The sequence below is a fragment of the Melanerpes formicivorus genome, unplaced genomic scaffold (genome assembly GCF_026170545.1).
Source record: "Melanerpes formicivorus ecotype bairdi unplaced genomic scaffold, bMelFor1.0.p_v2 SCAF_9, whole genome shotgun sequence".
NCBI lineage: Eukaryota > Metazoa > Chordata > Aves > Piciformes > Picidae > Melanerpes > Melanerpes formicivorus.
This window is the reverse complement of record NW_027142361.1, coordinates 6382105-6404265: the sequence shown is the minus strand read 5'-3', so window position 1 is coordinate 6404265 and position 22161 is coordinate 6382105. Positions and strand designations below refer to the sequence as shown.

At 47.1% G+C, this 22161-nt stretch overlaps 1 protein-coding gene across 1 annotated transcript in view; it reads right to left on the bottom strand.

Moving 5' to 3' along the window:
- Positions 1-10381: 10381 nt before the first annotated feature.
- SLC25A27 (solute carrier family 25 member 27) overlaps positions 10382-22161 on the bottom strand; it is a 65118-nt gene continuing 53338 nt past the window's right edge. Inside the window, 1 exon segment of the mRNA XM_068143266.1 lies at positions 10382-10517. Within this exon segment, the coding sequence (XP_067999367.1) occupies positions 10382-10517 (136 nt within the window).

Below are 22161 nucleotides of genomic sequence, written 5' to 3'. Positions count from 1 at the left end.
CTGGATGGGCAAGGAGCTACTGGACACACTATTACTTAAAAGGAAACTCTACAGGAAGTGGAGGGAAGGACAGGTAGAACAGGGGGAATACAAGGAAGCTGCCCGAGCAGCAAGAGTCCTGGTCAGGAAAGCCAAAGCAGAGTTTGAGTTGAATCTAGCCAGGGAGATTAAAGGGAATACTAAGAAGTTTTACAGGTATATTAATGGGAAGAAGAAGACTAGGGAAGGTGTGGGCCCCCTCAGAAAGGAAAATGGTGACATGGTCACATGTGATGAGGAAAAGGCTGAGGTACTTAATAACTTCTTTACCTCAGTCTTCACTGCAAGGGCCTCTAGCCACACTCCTGATGTTATGGAAGTCAAAGCCAGGGACGGGGAGGAAGAACTGCCCATTGTAAGTGCAGATCAGGTTCGTGATCATCTGAAGAACCTGAAAGTGTTCAAGTCCATGGGACCCGACGGGTTGCACCCACGGGTACTGAGAGAACTGGCAGATGAGGTTGCTAAACCCCTCTCTATTATATTTCAAAAGTCCTGGCAGTCTGGTGAAATCCCCACAGACTGGAAAAGGGGAAACATTGCCCCCATCTTCAAAAAGGGCAAGAAGGAGGAACCAGGGAACTACAGGCCAGTCAGTCTCACCTCTGTGCCTGGAAAGATCATGGAACAGATCCTCCTGGAGTCACTACTCGCTCAAAAGAATAGTGAAGAGGTGATTGGGAACAGTCAGCATGGCTTTGCCAAGGGCAAATCCTGCCTGACCAACCTGGCTGCCTTCTATGAGCAGGTGACAAAATTAATAGATGAGGGGCGAGCAACTGATGTCGTTTACCTGGACCTGAGCAAAGCCTTTGACACTGTCCCACACCACATCCTGGTCTCCAAACTGGTGACACATGGGTTTGATGGGTGGACCACTAGATGGATAAGGAACTGGCTTGATGGTCGCACCCAAAGAGTGGCTGTCAATGGCTCCATGTCCCAGTGGAGGCCAGTGACAAGCGGAGTCCCTCAGGGATCAGTCCTGGGACCTGTCTTGTTCAACATCTTTGTGGGTGACATGGACAGTGGCATTGAGTGCACCCTCAGCAAGTTTGCTGATGACACCAAACTGTGTGGTGCAGCAGACACGCTGGAGGGAAGGGAGGCCATCCAGAGGGACCTTGACAGGCTGGAGAGGTGGGCACAAGCCAACCTCATGAAGTTCAATAAGAGCAAGTGCAGGGTCCTGCATCTGGGTCGAGGCAATCCCAGGCACAAATCCAGGCTGGGCAGTGACTGGCTGGAAAGCAGCCCTGAGGAGAGAGACTTGGGGGTGCTGGTGGACAAAAAGCTCAACATGAGCTCTCAATGTGCACTTGCAGCCCGCAAAGCCAATCAGATCCTGGGCTGCATCAGGAGAAGTGCGGCCATCAGGTCGAGGGAGGTGATCCTCCTCCTCTACTCAGCCCTGGTGAGACCCCACCTGGAATACTGTGTCCAGTTCTGGAGCCCCTATTACAAGAGGGATGTGGAGGTGCTGGAACGTGTCCAGAGAAGGGCCACAAGGATGATCAGAGGGCTGGAGCACCTCTCCTATGAGGACAGACTGAAGGAGTTGGGGCTGTTCAGTCTGCAGAAGAGAAGGCTCCGAGGTGACCTAATTGTGGCCTTCCAGTATCTGAAGGGGGCCTACAGGAAGGCTGGGGAAGGACTTCTCAGGATGTCAGGTAGTGATAGGACTAGGGGGAATGGAATGAAGCTGGAGGTGGGGAGATTCAGGCTAGATGTGAGGAGGAGGTTCTTCACCATGAGAGTGGTGAAGCCCTGGAATGTGTTGTCCAGGGAGGTGGTCGAGGCCCCGTCCCTGGGGGTGTTTAAGAGCAGGCTGGATGAGGCTCTGTCCAGCCTGATCTAGTGTGGGGTGTCCCTGCCCATGGCAGGGGGGTTGGAACTAGATGATCCTTGTGGTCCCTTCCAACCCTGAATGATACTATGATACTATGACACTATGATATATACAAAATTTACAGTATTTACAATATATATACAGAAATATACAGCAAAGTAACACCGGAATGAGATTCCCCTCCCCCACCAGGAGGAAGGGTTTTCCCCCCTGTACCCCCTTCTCTCCCCCTTTTCCCCAGAAAGGGTTAAAAAGAGAGAAAAGGAAAAATTGTTAATTAAAGCAGAATATGTTAGTAGAGGCCTTATCTGTCCCAGGTCAGTCTGGCCGAAAGCCCAGAAGCTGTAAGCTGCGAAAGGAGGGGGGAAAAGTGCAAGACTGAGACTAGTCTCACTGGGAATCAAAACTTAAGGCAGTACTCTGCCTTCCCACCAATAAAATTAGTTTAGACCTGTCTTTTGTTTACAAAATATTCAGCCATAGTATCCTTCTCTTAAAGGCACAGCCTGAAACAGTCACAGCCCACCCCTCTAAACAATTTCATTGGCTGTTCATACTGTCCATCCAATCCAGGACGATATTTATAGTTCGTAAGTAAAGTTCATAGTCCATTCCAGCTATGCTCAGATGCAGATGATTCAAAAGTCCAAGAAAATCAGAAAATGAGAAAAATGGAAAACAGTTTATTCCTTTGCCAACGAAGCAAAGAAAAGGGAAACAGGGATTCTCAGGGTCTCTTAGTTGACTCAGGGCTCTCAGGGTTCGTGCACCGTAGATTCCTCGTTGATTCTTCCTTTGGACGTGGTGTAGCTGTGCAACAGTTTGAAATTAACCTCTTTCAGCTAAAGTTAAATTTCTTTGTGGAACACACTGAATTTCACCGTTCTCTTGCATTACCCAATAAGTGTGACCCGGCCCTTCACCTGAAACAAGCCTTGGTTTAGCCTCTCCTGAGGGAGAAAATACCCAAACAGTTTTACCTAACAGATTCCTTTCTCTAAGAACAGGAACTCTATCACCTTCCACTTTCTGTAAGCACGTATTGCTTACCAGAACAAGAACGTGGTAGAGTGATGTAGTCAATCTGCCAAGCTTCACCACACTTGTACTTGGACCATCTGTCACCATACCTCAAGGGCTTAATTCGCTTTGCCTGCTTAATAGCAGAACAAATGTCACAGTCATGGATGACTTGTATGATAGCATCCATGGAAATATCTATGGATCTGTCACGAGCCCATTGGTATGTTGCATCTCTGCCTTGATGTGCGGACAAATCATGAGCCCACCAAGCTAAGAATATCTCACCTCAGTGTTTCCAGTTCAGATCAAGATTAGAGTCCATACCTACTTGAGAAACTCTTGCAGCTAGATCTGCCTGATGGTTGTGTTGCTGTTCCTCAGTAGCTTTGCTCTTAGGAATGTGAGCATTAATGTGTCTCACTTTCACTGGAATTCTCTCGACTCGATCAGCAATGTCCTGCCACAGGTTGGCTGCCCAAATAGGTTTTCCTTTCCTCTGCCAACCACTCTTCTTCCAGTTCTTTAGCCAACCCCATAGAGCATTGGCTACCATCCATGATTCGGTGTAGAGATAAAGCTTTGGCCATCTATCACGTTCAGCCACGTCGAGAGCTAGCTGGACAGCTTTTAACTCTGCTAACTGACTGGATTCTCCTTCTCCATCCTTCGCCTCTGCAACTCGGCGTGTTGGACTCCACACTCCAGACTTCCACCTTTGCTTGTTTCCAACAAGACGACAGGAACCGTCTGTGAACAAAGCATATTTCTTTTCATCATCAGAAAGGTCATTGTAAGGAGGAGCTTCCTCAGCACGAGTTACTTTCTCCTCTGGTGGTTTAGCACAGTTGGTACCTTCAGGCCAACTTGAGATCACTTCCACGAGACCAGGTCTTTCAAGATTTCCCATTTGAGCTCTCTGTGTTATCAGAGCCATCCACTTAGACCAGGTTGAGTCTGTGGCATGATGTGGTGTGGAGCCTTTGCCTTTGAACATCCAATTCAAAACTGGTAATCTGGGAGCTAGGAGAAATTGTGATTCAGTTCCAATCACTTCAGAAGCTGCTTTTACTCCTTCATAGGTGTGGTGAAGAGGTTATTAAATTTATGAATATGAAATATTAATTATGAAAAATATAATTTTTATTAATTATCCAACAATAACCGATGAATCACCAACTTATATACATGTTCTAGTGCACGTTCGTGAAATAGACTCCACAACTGGCTTAGTGTTATGGTTATAACGTAATTGAACTATCTATAAACCCTTTCTGTATTTATATATCGAAGGGTGCAGTTCTGCCGCTTGGCCACTAGATGGAGACTCGGCAGGATGCGGGCGGCTTCTGGCTATACACGGCAATATTATAACCTTGCTATGCGTCAGCGCTTACTCTGCTAGACGCGGATACTTTGAACTGAATGCTAGTGGGTGGAAAGCACGTGGACGATATTCAATCCCCTTCAGACAACAGGGATCAGTCCTGGTCGGGGTCGGCCCGTGGGGTCGGCCCTCAGAAGTCGGCTCGCACGGCAGGGCGGGACGACGGTGGCCGGTAGGTGGGCTCGAACGACGGAAGCAGGCGAAGCTACGGGGGTCGGCCCAACCACGGCGGTTCTCAGGGCTGATGCAAACAGCCTCGGGGAGAGAATGCGGCTGCGTTAGGCGACGGATTCTCTTTAATGAGGTTAAAGGAGCAACAGGACTCTCGCAGTGGTCCCGGGTCCGGTGCAATACAAGCACGAACAATGCTCTGGTTTTCCCTGGAATTCACAGGGCTCAGAGCGGCACTCGGCGGCTCCTCAGAGCGGCACTTGGCGGCTCCTCTCCCGCTACGGCGGGGCTAGGCATACGTGGACTCGGTATTAATTAAGTCCCTTCTCCCCGGCAACTGGGCAGATCTTACCCGCGGAGGTTGGTCCAGTCCTCCGGTGGCACGATGGGCTCTTCCGATCGGCACGACTGGTTGTAGCAATGCTGAGCTCCTCAGGCTCAGCGAAGGTCCTCCCTCTGGGCTTCTTCAACGATGCAGAGGCTTCCAGTATGCGTGCATGTATAACAGAAGCTAACAACAAGCTCAATGGCGAAGGCTGCAGCTCGAGAGTTACTCTCTCGAGCAAGCACAGAGGCAAAGTAAATGAGGGGGCAACGTGTTCACCAACTGGGGTGATACTTATAGATTCCTCGAGGCTGGGCTTGACCAATGGGCACTCTCATAAGCAACTGGCTTCAGCCTATAGAAAGCGTGAAGCTAGAATTATGCCCATATTTGGTGTAAGCACAAGCACTGCATGCGCTGGGTGCGTGCAAGCCTGGCTAATGCCTTGGCTTTTGTCTCCCTCCTAGAGGGAGGGGGAACTTGCCCACATGCTGGGACAAGATTCAGTATTGGGCCTTCACCACAATAGGCAGCTAGAATTTCTTTCTCTGTTGGAGTATAATTAGCCTCTGAACCTCTGTAACCTCGACTCCAGAAACCAAGAGGTCGTCCACGTGTCTCACCTGGAGCTTTTTGCCACAAGCACCAGGTTGGACCATTGTCACTTGCAGCCGTGTACAAAATGTTCTTAATGTCTGGACCATCTCGGACAGGTCATAGAACCATTGCTTGAACTACGTCTTGCTTTATCTGGTCAAAGGCTGCTTGTTGTTCAGGTCCCCAGTGAAAGTGGCTTCTCTTTCGAGTCACATCATACAGAGGTTTCACAATCTGACTGTATCCAGGAATGTGCAGTCTCCAAAATCCCACTATCCCCAAGAAACGTAGGGTCTCTTGCTTGTTTGTGGGACTTGCCATGGTAGAGACTCTATTTACCACATCCACTGGAATGTGTCGGCGTCCATCCTGCCACCGCACTCCCAGAAACTGAATCTCTGTGGTAGGTCACAGTATCACAGTGTCACAGTATAACTCAGGTTGGAATGGACCTCGAGGATCATCGAGTCGAACCTATCAACACAGACCCCCACGACTAGACAATGGCACTAAATGCCACATCTAATCCCCTCTTCAAGGCCTCCAGGGACAGTGACTCAACCACCTCCGTGGGCAGCCCATTCCAATGACGAATGACTCACTCGGTGAAGAACTTCCTCCTCACCACAAGTCTAAACTTCCCCTGGCGCAGCTTGAGACTGTGTCCCCTTGTTCTGGTGCTGGTTGCGTGGGAGAAGAGACCAACCCCTTCCCAGCTACAACCACCTTTCAGGTAGTTGTAGAGGGCAATGAGGTCACCCCTGAGCCTCCTCTTCTCCAGGCTAAACAATCCCAGCTCCCTCAGCCTCTCCTCATAGGGCTTGCGTTCAAGGCCTCTCACCAGCCTTGTTGCCCTTCTCTGGATATGTTCAAGTGTCTCGATGTCCTTCGTAAACTGAGGGGCCTAGAACTGGACACAGTACTCAAGGTGCGGCCTAACCAAAGCAGAGTACATGGGCACTATGACTTCCCTGCTCCTGCTGGCCACATTATTCCTAATGCAGGCCAGGATGCCATTGGCACTCTTGGCCACCTGCGCACACTGCTGGCTCATATTCAGGTGGCTGTCGATCTGTACCCCCAGGTCCCTTTCTGTTTGGGAGCTCTCCAGCTACTCCGACCCCAGCCTGCAGCTCTGCATGGGATTGCCGTAGCCAAAGTGCAGCACTTGGATGTGTTAAATGCCATCCCATTGGATTCTGCCCATCTGTCCAGTCGGTCAAGGTCCCTCTGCAGAGCCTTTCCACCCTCTAACTGACTAACATCTGCTCCTAACTTGGTGTCACCTGCAAACTTGCTGATGACTGACTCGACTCCCTCATCCAGATCATCAATGAAGATGTTAAAGAGCATGGGGCCCAGCACTGATCCCTGGGGGATGCCACAGGTGACTGGCTGCCAGCTGGATGTGGCACTATTCACCACCACTCTCTGGGCTCGGCCCTCCAGCCAGTTCCTAACCCAGCACAAAGTGTAGTGGTCCAAGCCACGAGCTGACAGCTTAGCCAGCAGTTTGCTGTGGGGGACGGTGTCAAAGGCCTTGCTGAAGTCCAGGTAGACCACATCCACAGGCCTCCCCACATCCACCAGATGGGTCACCTGATCATAGAAGGAGATCGGGTTGGAGAGGCAGGATCTGCTCTTCCTAAATCCATGTTGGCTGGACCTGAGCCCTTGGCCATTCTTCAGGTGTGCAGTTATTGCCGCCAGGATAATCTGCTCCATCATTTTCCCTGGCACTGAGGTCAGGCTGACTGGCCTGCAGTTTCCAGGTTCCTCCATCCGACCTTTCTTATGGATGGGGACCACGTTGGCCAGTTTCCAGGCATCTGGAACCTCACTGGTGAGCCAGGACTGGAGGAAAATGATGGACAGCCTCTTGGCCAGCTCTTCTGCAAGCTCTCTCAGCACCCTAGGATGGATCCCATCCTGTCCTATGGACTTGTGAGCATCCAAGTGGCTCAGCGTGTCCTGAACTAATTCCTCATGGATTACCGGGGCATTACACTGCTCCCTGACCCCATCGCCCAGCTCAGGAGGCCACTCGTCCTAAACTCCTGCCTTGCTGTTAAACATTGAGGCAAAGAAAGCGTTCAGGACCTCAGCCTTTTCCTAGTCTTCAGTTACCTTGTTCCCCTCCAGGTCCAATGAGGAGTGCAGGTTCTTCCTGCCCTTCTTCTTATTGTTAATATATTTATAAAAATGCTTTTTATTGTCTTTGACTGAGGTAGCCAGCTTCAGTTCCAGCTGGGCCCTTGCCTCCCTAACAACTTCCTTGAACATACCTCAAGAAGCCTTCCCCTCCTTCAAAAGGTGATACAGCCTCTTTTTCCCCCTTAAATCCTCCAGGAGCTGCTTGCTCACCCAGGACGGTCACCTTCCCCACCGGCTCGCCTTTCGGCACGTGGGAACTGCCAGCTCCTGTGCCTTCAAGAGCTCCTGTTTGAAGTAGGTCCAACCTTCCTGAACCCCTTGGTTCATGAGGGCTGGTGCCCAGGGGACTTTACAAATAAGTTTCTTAAACAGGCTGAAGTTCGCCCTTCGGAAGTCCAAGGTGAAGGTTCTGTTGGTAGTCCTCCCTATCTCCCTGCATATTGAAAACTTCACTATCTCGTGGTCACTGCACCCTAGGCAGCCTCCCACGATCACGTCTCCCACCAGCCCTTCCCTATTGCAGAACAGCAGGTCAAGCAGAGCCTGTCCCCTGGTAGGCTCGCTTAACAGCTGTGTCAGGAAGCAGTCCTCCATTCGCTCCAGGAATCTACTGGACTTCCTCCTCCCTGCTGAATTAAGTTCCCAGCAGATATCTGGCAGGTTGAAGTCGCCGACAAGGAAAAGATCTCATGATCTTGTGGTGAAGGCAAATTATGCCCAGATACTGAATCTTGTTCCAGCATGTGTGCAAGTTCCCCCTCCTGGAGGAAGACAAAAGCCAAGGCATTAGCCAGGCTTGCACGCACCCAGCGCATGCAGTGCTCGTGCTGACACCAAGTATGGGCAGAATTCTAGCTTCACGCTTTCTATAGCCTGAAGCCAGTTGTTTATGAGAGTGCCCATTGGTCAAGCCCAGCCTCGAGGAATCTATAAGTATCACCCCAGTTGGTAAACACGTGCTTGCTCAAGAGAGTGACTCTCAAGCTGCAGCCTTTGCCATTTAGCTTATTGTTGTTAGATTCTGTTATACATGCACGCATACTGGAAGCGTCTGCATCGTTGAGAAGCCCAGAGGGAGGACCTTCGCTGAGCCTGAGGAGCTCAGCGTTGCTGCAGCCAGCCGTGGCGTCTGGGAGAGCCCATCGTGCCACCGGAGGACTGGACTGACCCCCGCGGGTAAGATCTGCCCAGTTACCGGGGAGAAGGGACTTGATTGATAACCGAGTCCAGGTATGCTTAGCCCCGCCGTAGCGGGAGAGACGCCGCCGAGTGCCGCTCTGAGGAGCCGCGAGTGCTGCTCTCAGCCCTGTGAATCCCAGGGAAGACTCAAGCATTGTTCGTGCCTATACTGCACCGGACCCGGGACCACTACGAGAGTCCCGTTGCTCCTTTAAGCTCGGTAAACAAGAATCCGCTGCCTAACGCAGCCGCATTCTCTCCCCGAGGCTGTTTGCATCAGCCCGAGGACCGCTGTGGGTGGGCCGACCCTCGTAGCTTTGTCTGCTGCCACGCATCATCCAAGCCCACCTGCCGGCCACCGTCGTCCCACCCTGCCGTGCGAGCCGACTTTTGAGGGCCGATCCCATGGACCGACCCCGACCAGGACCAATCCCTGTTGTCTGAAGGGAATCGAATATCTTCCACGTGCTTTCCATCCACTAGCACTCATTCCAAAGTATCCGCGTCTAGCAGAGTATGCGTTGACGCATAGAAAGATTGTAATATTGCTGTGTATAGCCAGAAGCCGCCTGTGTCCCGCCGAGTGGGACAAGTGGCATCTAGTACCACCTAGTCTAGTGGCCCTTGGCCATCTAGTGGCCAAGCGGCAGAACTGCACCCTTCGTTATATAAATATAGAAAGGGTTTATAGATAGTTCAATCACGTTGTAATCATAACACTAAGCCAGTTGTGGAATCTATTTCACGAACGTGCACTAGAACATGTATATAAGTTGGTTATTCATCAGTTATTAATATTTTGATAATTAATAAAAATTATTTTTCATAATTCATATTTCATATTCATAAATTTAATAACCTCTTCACCACAGATCTTGAGATGGCCTCCAGTTGCTTGTAGAACAATTCATCAGCCTCCTCATCCTGGTTGGGTGGTCTGTAACAGATTCCAACCAGGATGTCAGATTTGCTAGGCTGCCCTCTGATTCTAACCCACAGGCTCTCAACTCCCTCATCTTCCACCTCAAGTTGTGTGGCAGAGAGTGACTCCCTAATATACAGAGCCACCCCCCCTCCTCCTCGTCTCCCTCTCCTGTCTCTCCTAAAGAGTCTGTAGCCCCCCAGTGTAGCACTCCAATTGTGGGTGTTGTCCCACCATGTTTCTGAGATGGCGACTATGTCATAGTCACCCTGATGGATCAGGACCTCCAACTCCTCTTGCTTATTTGCCCAGGCTGCGTGCATTGGTGTACATGCATCGCAGCTGGGTTCCTGACTTCTCAACTGACCCTACCTTGTGCCCTACTCTTTCCTCTGCAAAGGGACCGATTGCCTCACTCACCCCCTTCAGACCTAGTTTAAAGGTCCTTTCACCTTGTCTTCCCTGATGGCAAAACCTGCATTCAGAAGAATGTCAATGATTTTGTTACCTTTCTCAAAGACTTCCTCAGCAGTTTTACCCCAGACGATGATATCATCGGTGGACTGGATGTGTTCTGGAGCACCACCTTTCTCCAGAGCATCGTGGATTACTGCATGACAGATGCTTGAGCTGTGGATCCAGCCCATTGGCAGTCTGTTGAAAGTGTGCTGGATTCCTCTCCAGGTGAATAGAGAAAAATGCATTAGCAATGTCTATGGTAGCATACCATTTGGCCTCTTAGGATTCCAGTTCACACTGAAGTTCCATCATGTCTGGTACTGCTGCACTCATAGGTGGCGTTATTTCATTGAGGGCTCGGTAGTTGACCGTCAGATGCCAGTCTCCATTCTGCTTCCGCACAGGCCACACTGGACTGTTGAAAGGTGAAGGAGTTTTGCTGATGACTTTCTGACTCTCCAACTGACCAATCAGATTCTGAATGGGCAACAAAGAGTCACGGTTGGTTCTGTATTGTCTGTGATGCACAGTCTGAGAAGCAACCGGCAATTTAATGTCCTGTATCTTATGTTGTCCCACAACTGCAGATTCATCAGAAAGCTCAGGTCTAGCAGACAGCTTTAGTTTTTGTCCATCAATCTCTACAGAAGCTACTCCCAATGCCCATTTGTAACCTCTAGGGTCTTTGAAACGCCCTCCTCTCAGAAAATCAATTCCCAAGATACAAGGTGCATCAGGTCCGGTCACAACTGTATGCTTCCTCCATTGTTTGCCAGTTAAACTTATATTAACCTCCACCTTACTTAACTCTTGAGATCCACCAGTGACTCCCAGAATAGTTATGGAGTCTGATCCCTGATAATTTGATGGCATTATGGTGCACTGAGCTCCTGTGTCAACCAAGGCCCTGTACTTCCGAGATTGTGAAGTGCCAGGCCACTGGATGTACACATCCCAATAGATTCTGTTATCTCTGTTATCCCTCTCCTCCCCCTGGCGGGAGGCAGGGCACCCCTAGTTATGGGGAACATGCCCACACGTGCATTGAGCACAGTGTGCAGTGCTGTAGCTGGAGCCACTGTTGGAGCTACTAGAGTTGTTCTGGGGAACTGTGGAAGTAACAGCTACCCTTCTGGTATTGCTACCTCGGGTTCTGCCACTTTGCAGATCTCTCAGTCTCCTGAAAAGTTTGGTAGTTGGTTGGCCATCCCACCTGTTCATGTTCTCACAAAACTGATCACGCAGAGTTATCCAAATAGTCCTACGTGACTGCCTTGGTGTTTTGGTTTGATCTGTTTTGGAATGACCTCCTTGGAGGGCGTCTATTCCTCACAGATGAAACATGTATCCACCTGGAGGAAGAATTAGAATTATCTTTTTGTGCCAATTGGTATATGGAATCCTTCAGATCCTTCATGCATTTCTCAATTTTTCCAGACAGAGTTTCAATGGCTGAAACCAAAGAAACACGTGTCATGCTGTTCTCAAATTGTCACATTTGATCAGTGAATTGGCCAACCGTAGGAGGAGCTCCACCATAATTTCTTGACACAATTCTGCTTGCCAGAATGGTTGCATAATTAGAAGGAGCAATTTTGATGATCTTTTTAGCAAGGCCAGTACCTACAGGAATGTCTTCAGAATTCAGAGTTTCATGTTCACCATGGATTATCTCTCTAACAGCAAATTCTCTCAAGCGCTTAATTCCCTCTTCCATGGTAGTCCAGGGCTTAGTATTTCATGGAAATCATCTCGGGTAGGGTATCTCAGGGCAACCGCTATTAAATGGCGTATCCACAGATTAACCTTACCGAGAACCTTGCCTAGATGTCTATCTATTCCATTATCCCTCGAGAGAGTTCCTAACTGAGCTGCTGACTTGTCCCCAACTGTTAGAGCTGGAGCACCTGTATCATAACACCTACTAAGCCAAGCTAGAACTGGCTCCTTATCTGCTCTGGTATAATCTTTTCAGACATTTTGTAATTCTTCCCTTGGTGAAGAACAGTTGGAAATGTCATCCTCCTCTTCCTCAACTTGTTGTCCTGTTGTCGGGCAAGAGGGGACATAGGTCCCAGGAACACCTGTGCAATTCAGGCCTTGAAGAATTCTCTGTTGATAATATAGTGGTGGAGTAGGAGATGTGAGTAAGTGCTGATTGCTTGGTATGCTGAAGTCCAGCTGCCCCTGAGATGGGAGGCAAGCAAGATAAGGAGGAGGCGAGATCTGGGAAAGAGAGCAATTAGGCCGGATAGAAGAATTCCACAGAGTTGTGAAAACAATGATGTAACCTTTTAGAGAGCAATCAATAGTATGTTGCCAAGTGGGCATAATTATAGCAAACTGTATATAAGATGTGTCTGATGCTCAATAAAGTTGGAATCCGCTGATCACATTGGTCGAATAAGCAGCCCCCTTTTTGCAGTATTGTCCTAATAATCATGTTGCCATTCTCTCAAGTATCTCTTTAAGCTGAGAACCACCACTGCCAGCTCCTGTCCTAGCTGCATCTCTATCCTGTTTTACTCTCACTAAGTCAGCTAGATCTTTAAAACAAATCTTTTCTTCCTCCTCAGCAGGATCTTTTCTAGTAGAGGGTCCCTCACCAGGATCAGTCTCCTGCTCTTCTCCTCCATTAGCTCCTGGATCATCTTTGGTCTTTCCACTTCTAGTCTTTAAAACAGCCACTTTATCTGGAGCTGTGTTTGAATTTACAGCCACCTAAACAGAAGCTGACAGGTTCTGAGATAAATCAGCTCCTGGGGCAGTGGCTTCCGGTCCCACCGTACAAGAAGACCGAAATGACCTGGCTCCGTTAATGGCCGAAGAAAGAGCGGGAAGAGGAGAGGGAGGAGATGCCATGTTGGCAATTGCCGCCACCCCTGGCGGCTTGCCAGAATCAGCGGGAAAACTGTTCAGAGCAGCTTTTCCTATTAACTTTTTAGCTTTCTTTTTAACTGACACAGATTCTCCACACTCCTCATTGCTAGATGTCTCTGGGACTGACGCAGAGCCACGCCACCTTTTCTTTGATCTAGTTTTTATAACAAAACATGCTCTTGATACCTTCCTCTCCCGACGCAAAGAAAACATCAGATACACCTTAATTATCACCAAGAGCAGTATCACACACATCAAATAAATCACCTTCGGATCCCAGCCATCACTTAAAGTTACTCTTTCTCCTACTGGGACCTTAAACTCTTTGATCTCAGTTGGGAGAGTGCTAGAGTTCACATTCCTGTATCTCGCTGGCCAGAAAAAATCCACACATCTTCCATACCAGAGTCTGACCCGATACGTAAACCACAAATAAATTGTCCGCATCAAATATTTACCCAGGTAATCCAGAATCAAACCCAAAGAATATCTGTAAACCAGAGCCCCAAAAATTGAAAAAAACAAGCTCTCCACTACCCACAGCACCTTCATGTTTTGCTAATCTGGCCATAAAGCAATAAATTAATAAAGCAATAAAGAAATAAATCAAGCTAATTATCTGCCGCACGTTGGGAAGCCAAGAAAAAAAATGTCGAGGGTTGAAGGGGAGGCCTCAGCTTTCTCCCCCCCCTTTAAGTGAAAGGAAGAAAAAAACCGAAAGAAAACCACAGCCGGATAAGCAAAAGGAAAATGTGCTGTATTTACGAGCAGGGCTGCAAGATATATATAGTTTTATATATATATATATATACACAATTTACAGTATTTACAATATATATACAGAAATATACAACAAAGTAACACCGGAATGAGATTCCCCTCCCCCACCAGGAGGAAGGGTTTTCCCCCCTGTACCCCCTTCTCTCCCCCTTTTCCCCAGAGAGGGTTAAAAAGAGAGAAAAGGAAAAATTGTTAATTAAAGCAGAATATGTTAGTAGAGGCCTTATCTGTCCAAGGTCAGTCTGGCCGAAATCCCAGAAGCTGTAAGCTGCGAAAGGAGGGGGTTAAAGTGCAAGACTGAGACTAGTCTCACTGGGAATCAAAACTTAAGGCAGTACTCTGCCTATCCACTGATGAAATTAGTTTAGACCTGTCCTTTGTTTCCAAAACATTCAGCCATTGTATCCTTTTCTTAAAGGCACAGCCTCAAACGGTCACAGAGATATTAAAGAGAAGATGATAATCCATTTTCACGAAACATAATTTTTTTCAGCAAAAGAGTCCAAATTTTATCAAGTGAAAACTTCTCCTGGAGGACCTGCCAAAGTAAATCTCTTTGATGCAAATAGTTTAAGCAAAGCCATTCACCTCAATCTACTGTGTGGTGACTTGGTCTTCTGATACAGAGAATAATTATGGGTGTTTCTAGAATTGCTGTGGTCTGCAAATCCTCCAAACCTAAAATAAGCACTTATAGTGTTCCCACTTCACCACTCTGGTCTTACAGTCACTTACATTTCTCTTTAGTTTAATAATACCTAAGGCCTTTGCTACTTGAAAAAGATTTTGCTGACTTGTGGAGGACAAATTAAAAGTGCATGTCCTCATTAACAGGTTTCTTTCAGCTTAACAGTTTTATTATTGTGCCTGTGATAAAAAGGGATAACATCTAATACAAGTCCAAGTGCCGAGTGCTGCACTTTGGCTATGGCAATCCCATGCAGAGCTATAGGCTGGGGTCGGAGTGGCTGGAGAGCTCCCAGACAGAGAGGGACCTGGGTGTGCTGATCGACAGCCACCTGAATATGAGCCAGCAGTGTGCTCAGGTGGCCAGGAGGGCCAATAGCATTCTGGCCTGCATTAGGAATAGTGTGGCCAGCAGGAGCAGGGAGGTCATAGTGCCCCTGTACTCTGCTCTGGTTAGGCCGCACCTTGAGTACTGTGTCCAGTTCTGGGCTCCTCAGTTTAAGAAGGACATTGAGACACTTGAGCGTGTCCAGAGAAGGGCAACAAGGCTGGTGAGAGGCCTTGAACACAAGCCCTATGAGGAGAGGCTGAGGGAGCTGGGATTGTTTAGCCTGGAGAAGAGGAGGCTCAGGGGTGACCTTATTGCCCTCTACAACTACCTGAAGGGTGGTTGTAGCCAGGAGGGAGTTGGCCTCTTCTCCCAGGCAACCAGCACCAGAACAAGGGGACACAGTCTCAAGCTGTGCCAGGGGAGGTTCAGACTCGAAGTGAGGAGGAAGTTCTTCACCGAGCGAGTCATTCGGCATTGGAATGGGTTGCCCAGGGAGGTGGTTGAGTCATCGACCCTGGAGGCGTTCAAGGGGAGATTGGACGTGGCACTTGGTGCCATGGTCTAGTCATGGGGTCTGCGGTGTCAGGTTGGACTCGATGATCCTCGAGGTCCTTTCCAACCTAAGTGATACTGTGATACTGTGATACTGTAATAAAATGAATGACCCACAAAGAGCATGCCCAAAGGGTATTACAAAATGGAGATTGATCCTTGTGGTCCCTTCCAACCCTGAATGATACTATGATACTATGATAAACAGTAATTATGAGCACCTCTTCAGAGTGGTGATGAAGTAAGGGCAGGTTGAAAAAAGCCCTACATTCTTTGCACATTTTTCTTTTTTTTTTCATGAAGTGGATTTTATATTTAAAAGTGTGCTTGCAATCATCATTGCTACCTCTACTGCAAAGCAATTTCTGAATCCTTCATCATTTTAATGGTAAATGAGGAAGAACAGAATCAAATCCCAGGGTTGCAGGCTCCAAATTTCTGGCCATACCTGGGACTGATTCTGGCATCAGCTCTGAAAAAGAAGCCTGTCCCTTTCTGCAGTTCAAACCTAGCAATTTATTTTCCAGATATGGTCATAGGTTTTTTCTTGAGTGAAGAGAAATAACTGGGATATAGAAAAATAGGGCCTCTAATGGCTGCTGGAGCTGGCCAATCTCATTCCCCATGGTTCATTTGAAATAAAGTCCTAAAATACTGTTGATTGTTGCACAAGTAGAATTGTGTAGTATTAACACAAAACCAAATAGAAACTCCATGTCTTTTAGCATTAGTCAGAAAAAGAAAAGTCTTACTACAGTTTTCTTTCCTTGTAACTACCATGTTTGCCACTGATGCCATTTTGGACTCCTCCATGGTGGTCAAGGCCTCACAGCAAAGCAAAAAGGAAAAGTAAATAGAATGGAATTGTCTACCATCTCAGAAACATTGTAGGGGTCATAACATGCAGGAGACTAATTAATAATGCATAAGACACAGCCAGCCTGTGAATTATCACAGAACAAAAAAGGGGACCTCTCTATGTCTGTTTATCCATTAACATATTATTTTCCAGTTTCTGTCTCTTTCTGCAAAACATTGATTTTTTTTTCCTCCATGCATGTTGTGCCTTGATACCATGCATATAACTGAATAACTGTTCTCAGGTTTGGCAGGTTTCCAACTGCTCTCATGTCATCTTTATGAAATTTGAAAATATTAAGGTTGTACGTGTTATCTTTTGAGGTGATTATGTGATTCATTATCCTGCAGCTCTCATTAGCTAGAAGGGGCTAAGAAACTTATATTATGTGCAAACTCAGCTGGTTAGTGGTTTGTTCAGGGGCAATGCTAAGGTCGAAATTTAAAATGCTGAACCTCTCTCTTCCATGCTCCCTGTCATCTCTTTATTAGCAAGTTCTCTGTAATAAATGAATAAATATTTTTTACTCTTAGGTATTTATAGACTTGAGGAAAAGTCTCACCCAGTAGAAAAAAAAATCCAAATATTCATTCAGGCAGACTGAAATTCATTACAGTGCTAATATTTTAGGAAGCATGTGCTATAACTACATTTGATTCTTCTGTGCTACCAATACTAACAAAATGGCCTATCACCATTAAGCTTTGCTATACGTTATAAAAAAGGTCTTTCATGAGGGCTGCTGATAAGGGTAGGAGTGGTTCACCACTGACAGATTTTTCCACCTTCCAGTTGGTCAGGGACTAGTCTGAGGCTTAACCTCTAGGTTGGCATCTGCTATATTTGTGTCAGTAAGATTTTCTCTACTGGCTGAGGGTCCTGGAAACCTTTTTCAGCAAAGATTTTATTTCTTCCCATTTTTGCTAGGATTCTGTGCTGAACAAGTAGGTCCACACTAGTAAATATGTTTGAGAAGGTGTCGTGGGATGGAAGGGGTAAGGCCAAGAAGCCTCCTCCCTTCCCCCTTGTAAAGTAAAAGGGGGAAAAAAAAAAAAATTGAAGGGAAAAAAAAAAAAAAAAACCTCACAAGCTGAATTAGCAAAGCAGTGGAGCTATATTTACAAAGCAATGTAGGATTTGCAGGGAGATATTTACAAATTTACAATATCTACAATATATACAAAGATATACAACAGAGTAACACAGAAATGAGAGTAAGCCCCCTCGGCAGAGGGGTCCCCCACCTCCGCTCTTCCCTCTCTTCCTCCCCTTTCCCCAGAATGGGATAGAAAGAGAAAGAGAGGGAAAAAAAAGTTAGAAGCAGTTTGTGTTAATTGGAAAGGAGTTAATACCGGCTGTTATCTGGTCTTCAAGGCCGAGGCCTTGGCAGAAAGCCCAGCACAGGCAGAGCTGCTGCACGAAGCAAAGACGGAAGCAAGACTGAAGATAAGGTGCTGGAAAAACCCAGTATAGTCCCAGCTCAGAAGGTGCTTCCTCCCACTCGTCCAATGAAATTAGTTTAGACTATTCCTTCCGTTTACCAACTTCCGTCCACCATATTCCCTTTCTTAAGGGGGCAACGTCAACCGGCCACAGTCCACCCCTTCTAAACAATTTCATTGGCTGTTCATACTGTCCATCCAATCCAAAACGATATTTACAGTTCGTAAGTAAAGTTCATAGTCCATTCCGGCTATGCTCAGATGTAGATGATTCAAAAGTCCAAGAAAATCAGAAAATGGAAAAAAATGGAAAACAGTTCATTTCTTCACCGACGAAGCGAAGAAAAGGGAAACAGGGATTCTCAGGGTCTCTTAGTTGACTCAGGGCTCTCAGGGATCTCAGGGTTCGTGCACCGTAGATTCTTCATTGATTCTTCCTTTGGACGGGATGTAGCTGTACAGCAGTTCGAAATTAACCTCTTTCAGCTAAAGTTAAATTTCGTTGTGGAATACACTGAATTTCACCGTTCTCTTGCATTACCCAATAAGTGTGACCCGGACCTTCAGCTGAAACCACCCCTCGGACAGGTTTAGCCTCTCCTGAGGGTGAAAATACCCAAACAGTTTTACCTAACAGATTCTTTTCTCTAACAATAGGAACTCTATCACCTTCTACTTTCCGTAGCAAATCTGAATGTGCAGGTCCAGCTCTGTTCACTGAACCTCTACTATTTACCAGCCAGGTTGCTTGTGCTAAATGTTTTTCCCAGTTTTTCAAAGATCCACCTCCCATGGCTTTGAGAGTGGTCTTCAACAAACCGTTGTAGCGTTCAATCTTCCCTGAAGCTGGTGCATAGTAGGGAATGTGGAATATCCACTCAATACCGTGCTCTTTTGCCCAGTTCTTTACAAGGTTGTTCTTGAAATGAGTGCCGTTGTCTGACTCAATCCTCTCTGCAGTTCCGTGTCTCCACAGGATCTGTCTCTCCAGACCAAGAATGGTGTTGCGTGCAGTTGCATGTGGAACTGGATAAGTTTCCAACCATCCAGTGTTTGCCTCTACCATAGTAAGCACGTATTGCTTACCAGAACGAGAACGTGGTAGAGTGATGTAGTCAATCTGCCAAGCTTCACCATACTTGTACTTGGACCATCTGTCACCATACCACAAGGGCTTAAGTCGTTTTGCCTGCTTAATAGCAGCACAAATATCACAGTCATGGATGACTTGTGTGATAGCATCCATGGAAATGTCTATGGATCTGTCACGAGCCCATTGGTATGTTGCATCTCTGCCTTGATGTCCTGATGAATCATGAGCCCACCGAGCTAAGAATATCTCACCTCGGTGTTTCCAGTCGAGATCAAGATTAGAGTCCATGTCTACTTGAGAAACTCTTGCAGCTAGATCTGCCTGATGGTTGTGTTGCTGTTCCTCAGTAGCTTTGCTCTTAGGAATGTGAGCATCGATGTGTCTCACTTTCACTGGAATTCTCTCGATTCGATCAGCAATGTCCTGCCATAGGTTGGCTGCCCAAATGGGTTTTCCTTTTCTCTGCAAACCACTCTTCTTCCAGTTCTTTAGCCAACCCCATAGAGCATTGGCTACCATCCATGAGTCGGTGTAGAGATAAAGCTTTGGCCATCTCTCACGTTCAGCTACGTCGAGAGCTAGCTGGACAGCTTTTACCTCTGCGAACTGACTGGATTCTCCTTCTCCATCTCTCGCCTCTGCAACTCGGCGTATTGGACTCCACACTGCAGACTTCCACCTTCGCTTGTTCCCAACAAGACGACAGGAACCGTCTGTGAACAAAGCATATTTCTTTTCATCATCAGAAAGGTCATTGTAAGGAGGAGCTTCCTCAGCACGAGTTACTTTCTCCTCTGGAGGTTTAGCACAGTTGATGCCTTCAGGCCAACTTGAGATCACCTCCACTAGACCAGGTCTTTCAAGATTTCCCATTCGAGCTCTCTGTGTTATCAGAGCCATCCACTTAGACCAGGTTGAGTCTGTGGCATGATGTGGTGTGGAGCCTTTGCCTTTGAACATCCAATTCAAAACTGGTAATCTGGGAGCTAGAAGAAGTTGTGATTCAGTTCCAATCACTTCAGAAGATGCTTTCACTCCTTCATAGGCAGCTAGAATTTCTTTCTCTGTTGGAGTATAATTAGCCTCTGAACCTCTGTAACCTTGACTCCAGAAACCAAGAGGTCGTCCACGTGTCTCACCTGGAGCTTTTTGCCACAAGCACCAGGTTGGACCATTGTCACTTGCAGCCGTGTACAAAATGTTCTTAATGTCTGGACCATCTCAGACAGGTCCCAGACCCATTGCTTGAATTACTTCTTGTTTTATCTGGTCAAAGGCTGCTTGTTGTTCAGGTCCCCAGTGGAAATGGTTTCTCTTTCGAGTCACATCATACAGAGGTTTCACAATCTGACTGTATCCAGGAATGTGCAGTCTCCAAAATCCCACTATCCCCAAGAAACGTAGGGTCTCTTGCTTGTTTGTGGGACTTGCCATGGGAGAGACTCTATTTACCACATCCACTGGAATGTGTCGGCGTCCATCTTGCCACCGCACTCCCAGAAACTGAATCTCTGTGGTAGGTCCTTTCACCTTGCCTCGTTTGATGGCAAAACCTGCATTCAGAAGAATGTCAATGATTTTGTTACCTTTCTCGAAGACTTCCTCAGCAGTTTTACCCCAGACGATGATATCATCGATGAACTGGATGTGTTCTGGAGCACTGCCTTTCTCCAGAGCATCGTGGATCACTGCATGACAGATGCTTGAGCTGTGGATCCAGCCCATTGGCAGCCTGTTGAAAGTGTACTGGATTCCTCTCCAGGTGAAAGCAAACTGAGGCCTGCATTCCTCTGCTATGGGAATAGAGAAAAATGCATTAGCAATGTCTATGGTAGCATACCATTTGGCCTCTTTGGATTCCAGTTCATACTGTAGCTCCATCATGTCTGGTACTGCTGCACTCATAGTTGGTGTCACTTCATTTAGGGCTCGGTAGTCTACCGTCAGACGCCAGTCTCCATTCTGCTTCCGCACAGGCCACACTGGACTGTTGAAAGGTGAATGAGTTTTGCTGACGACTTTCTGACTCTCGAACTGACGAATCGGATTCTGAATGGGCAACAAAGAGTCACGGTTGGTTCTGTATTGTCTATGGTGCACAGTCTGAGAAGCAACCGGCAATTTAATGTCCTGTATCTTATGTTGTCCCACAACTGCAGATTCATCAGAAAGTTCAGGTCTGGCAGACAGCTTCCATTTTTGTCCATCAATTTCTATTGAAGCTACTCCAAAAGCCCATTTGTAACCTCTAGGGTCTTTGAAACGCCCTTCTCTCAGAAAATCAATTCCCAAAATACAAGGTGCATCAGGTCCGGTCACAACTGTATGCTTCCTCCATTGTTTACCAGTTAGACTTATATTAACCTCTACCTTACTTAACTCTTGAGATCCACCAGTGACTCCCAGAATAGTTATAGACTCTGATCCCTGATAATTTGATGGTATTATGGTGCACTGAGCTCCTGTGTCAACCAAGGCCCTGTACTTCCGAAATTGTGAAGTGCCAGGCCACTGGATATACACATCCCAATAGATTCTGTTATCTCTGTTATCCCTCTCCTCCCCCTGGCGGGAGGCAGGGCACCCCTAGTTATGGGGAACATGCGCACATGTGCATTGCACATATTGTGCAGGGTTATAACTTTGCATGTTATAACTGGAGCCACTGTTGGAGCCATAAGAGTCGTTCTGGGGAACTGTGGAAGTAACAGCTACCCTTCTGGTATTGCTACCTCGGGTTCTGCCACTTTGCAATTCCCTCAGTCTCCTGAAAAGATTAGAAGTTGGTTGGCCATCCCAGCGGTTCATGTTCTCGCCAAACTGATCACGCAGAGTTATCCAAATAGTTCTACGTGATTGCCTTGGTGGTCTGTTTTGAAATGACCTGTTTTGGAATGATCTGTTTTGGAATGAGCTCCTTGGAGGACGTGTATTCCTCACAGATGAAACTTGTATCCACCTGGAGGAAGAATTGAAATTATCCCTTTGTGCTAATTGGGATATGGAATTTCTAAATTCATCTTTTAACTCTCTTATGCAATTCTGTATATCACCAGACATAGTTTTAATGGCTGAAACCAAAGAACCACGTGTCATGCTATCCTCCAATTGTCTCATTTGATCACTGAATTGGCCAACCGCGGGAGAAGCTCCACCATAACTTCTTGACACAATTCTGCTTGCCAGAATGTTTGCATAATTAGAAGGAGCAAGTTTGATGATCTTTTTAGCAAGACCAATACCCACAGGAATGTCATCAGGATTCAGAGTTTCATGTTCACCATAGAGTAGCTCTCTAACAGCAAATTCTCTCAAGCGCTTAATTCCCTCGTCTATGGTAGTCCAGGGTTTAGGATTCCATGGAAGATCATCTCGGGAAGGGTATCTCAGGGCAACCGCTATTAAAAGGCGTATCCACAGATTAACCTTACCGAG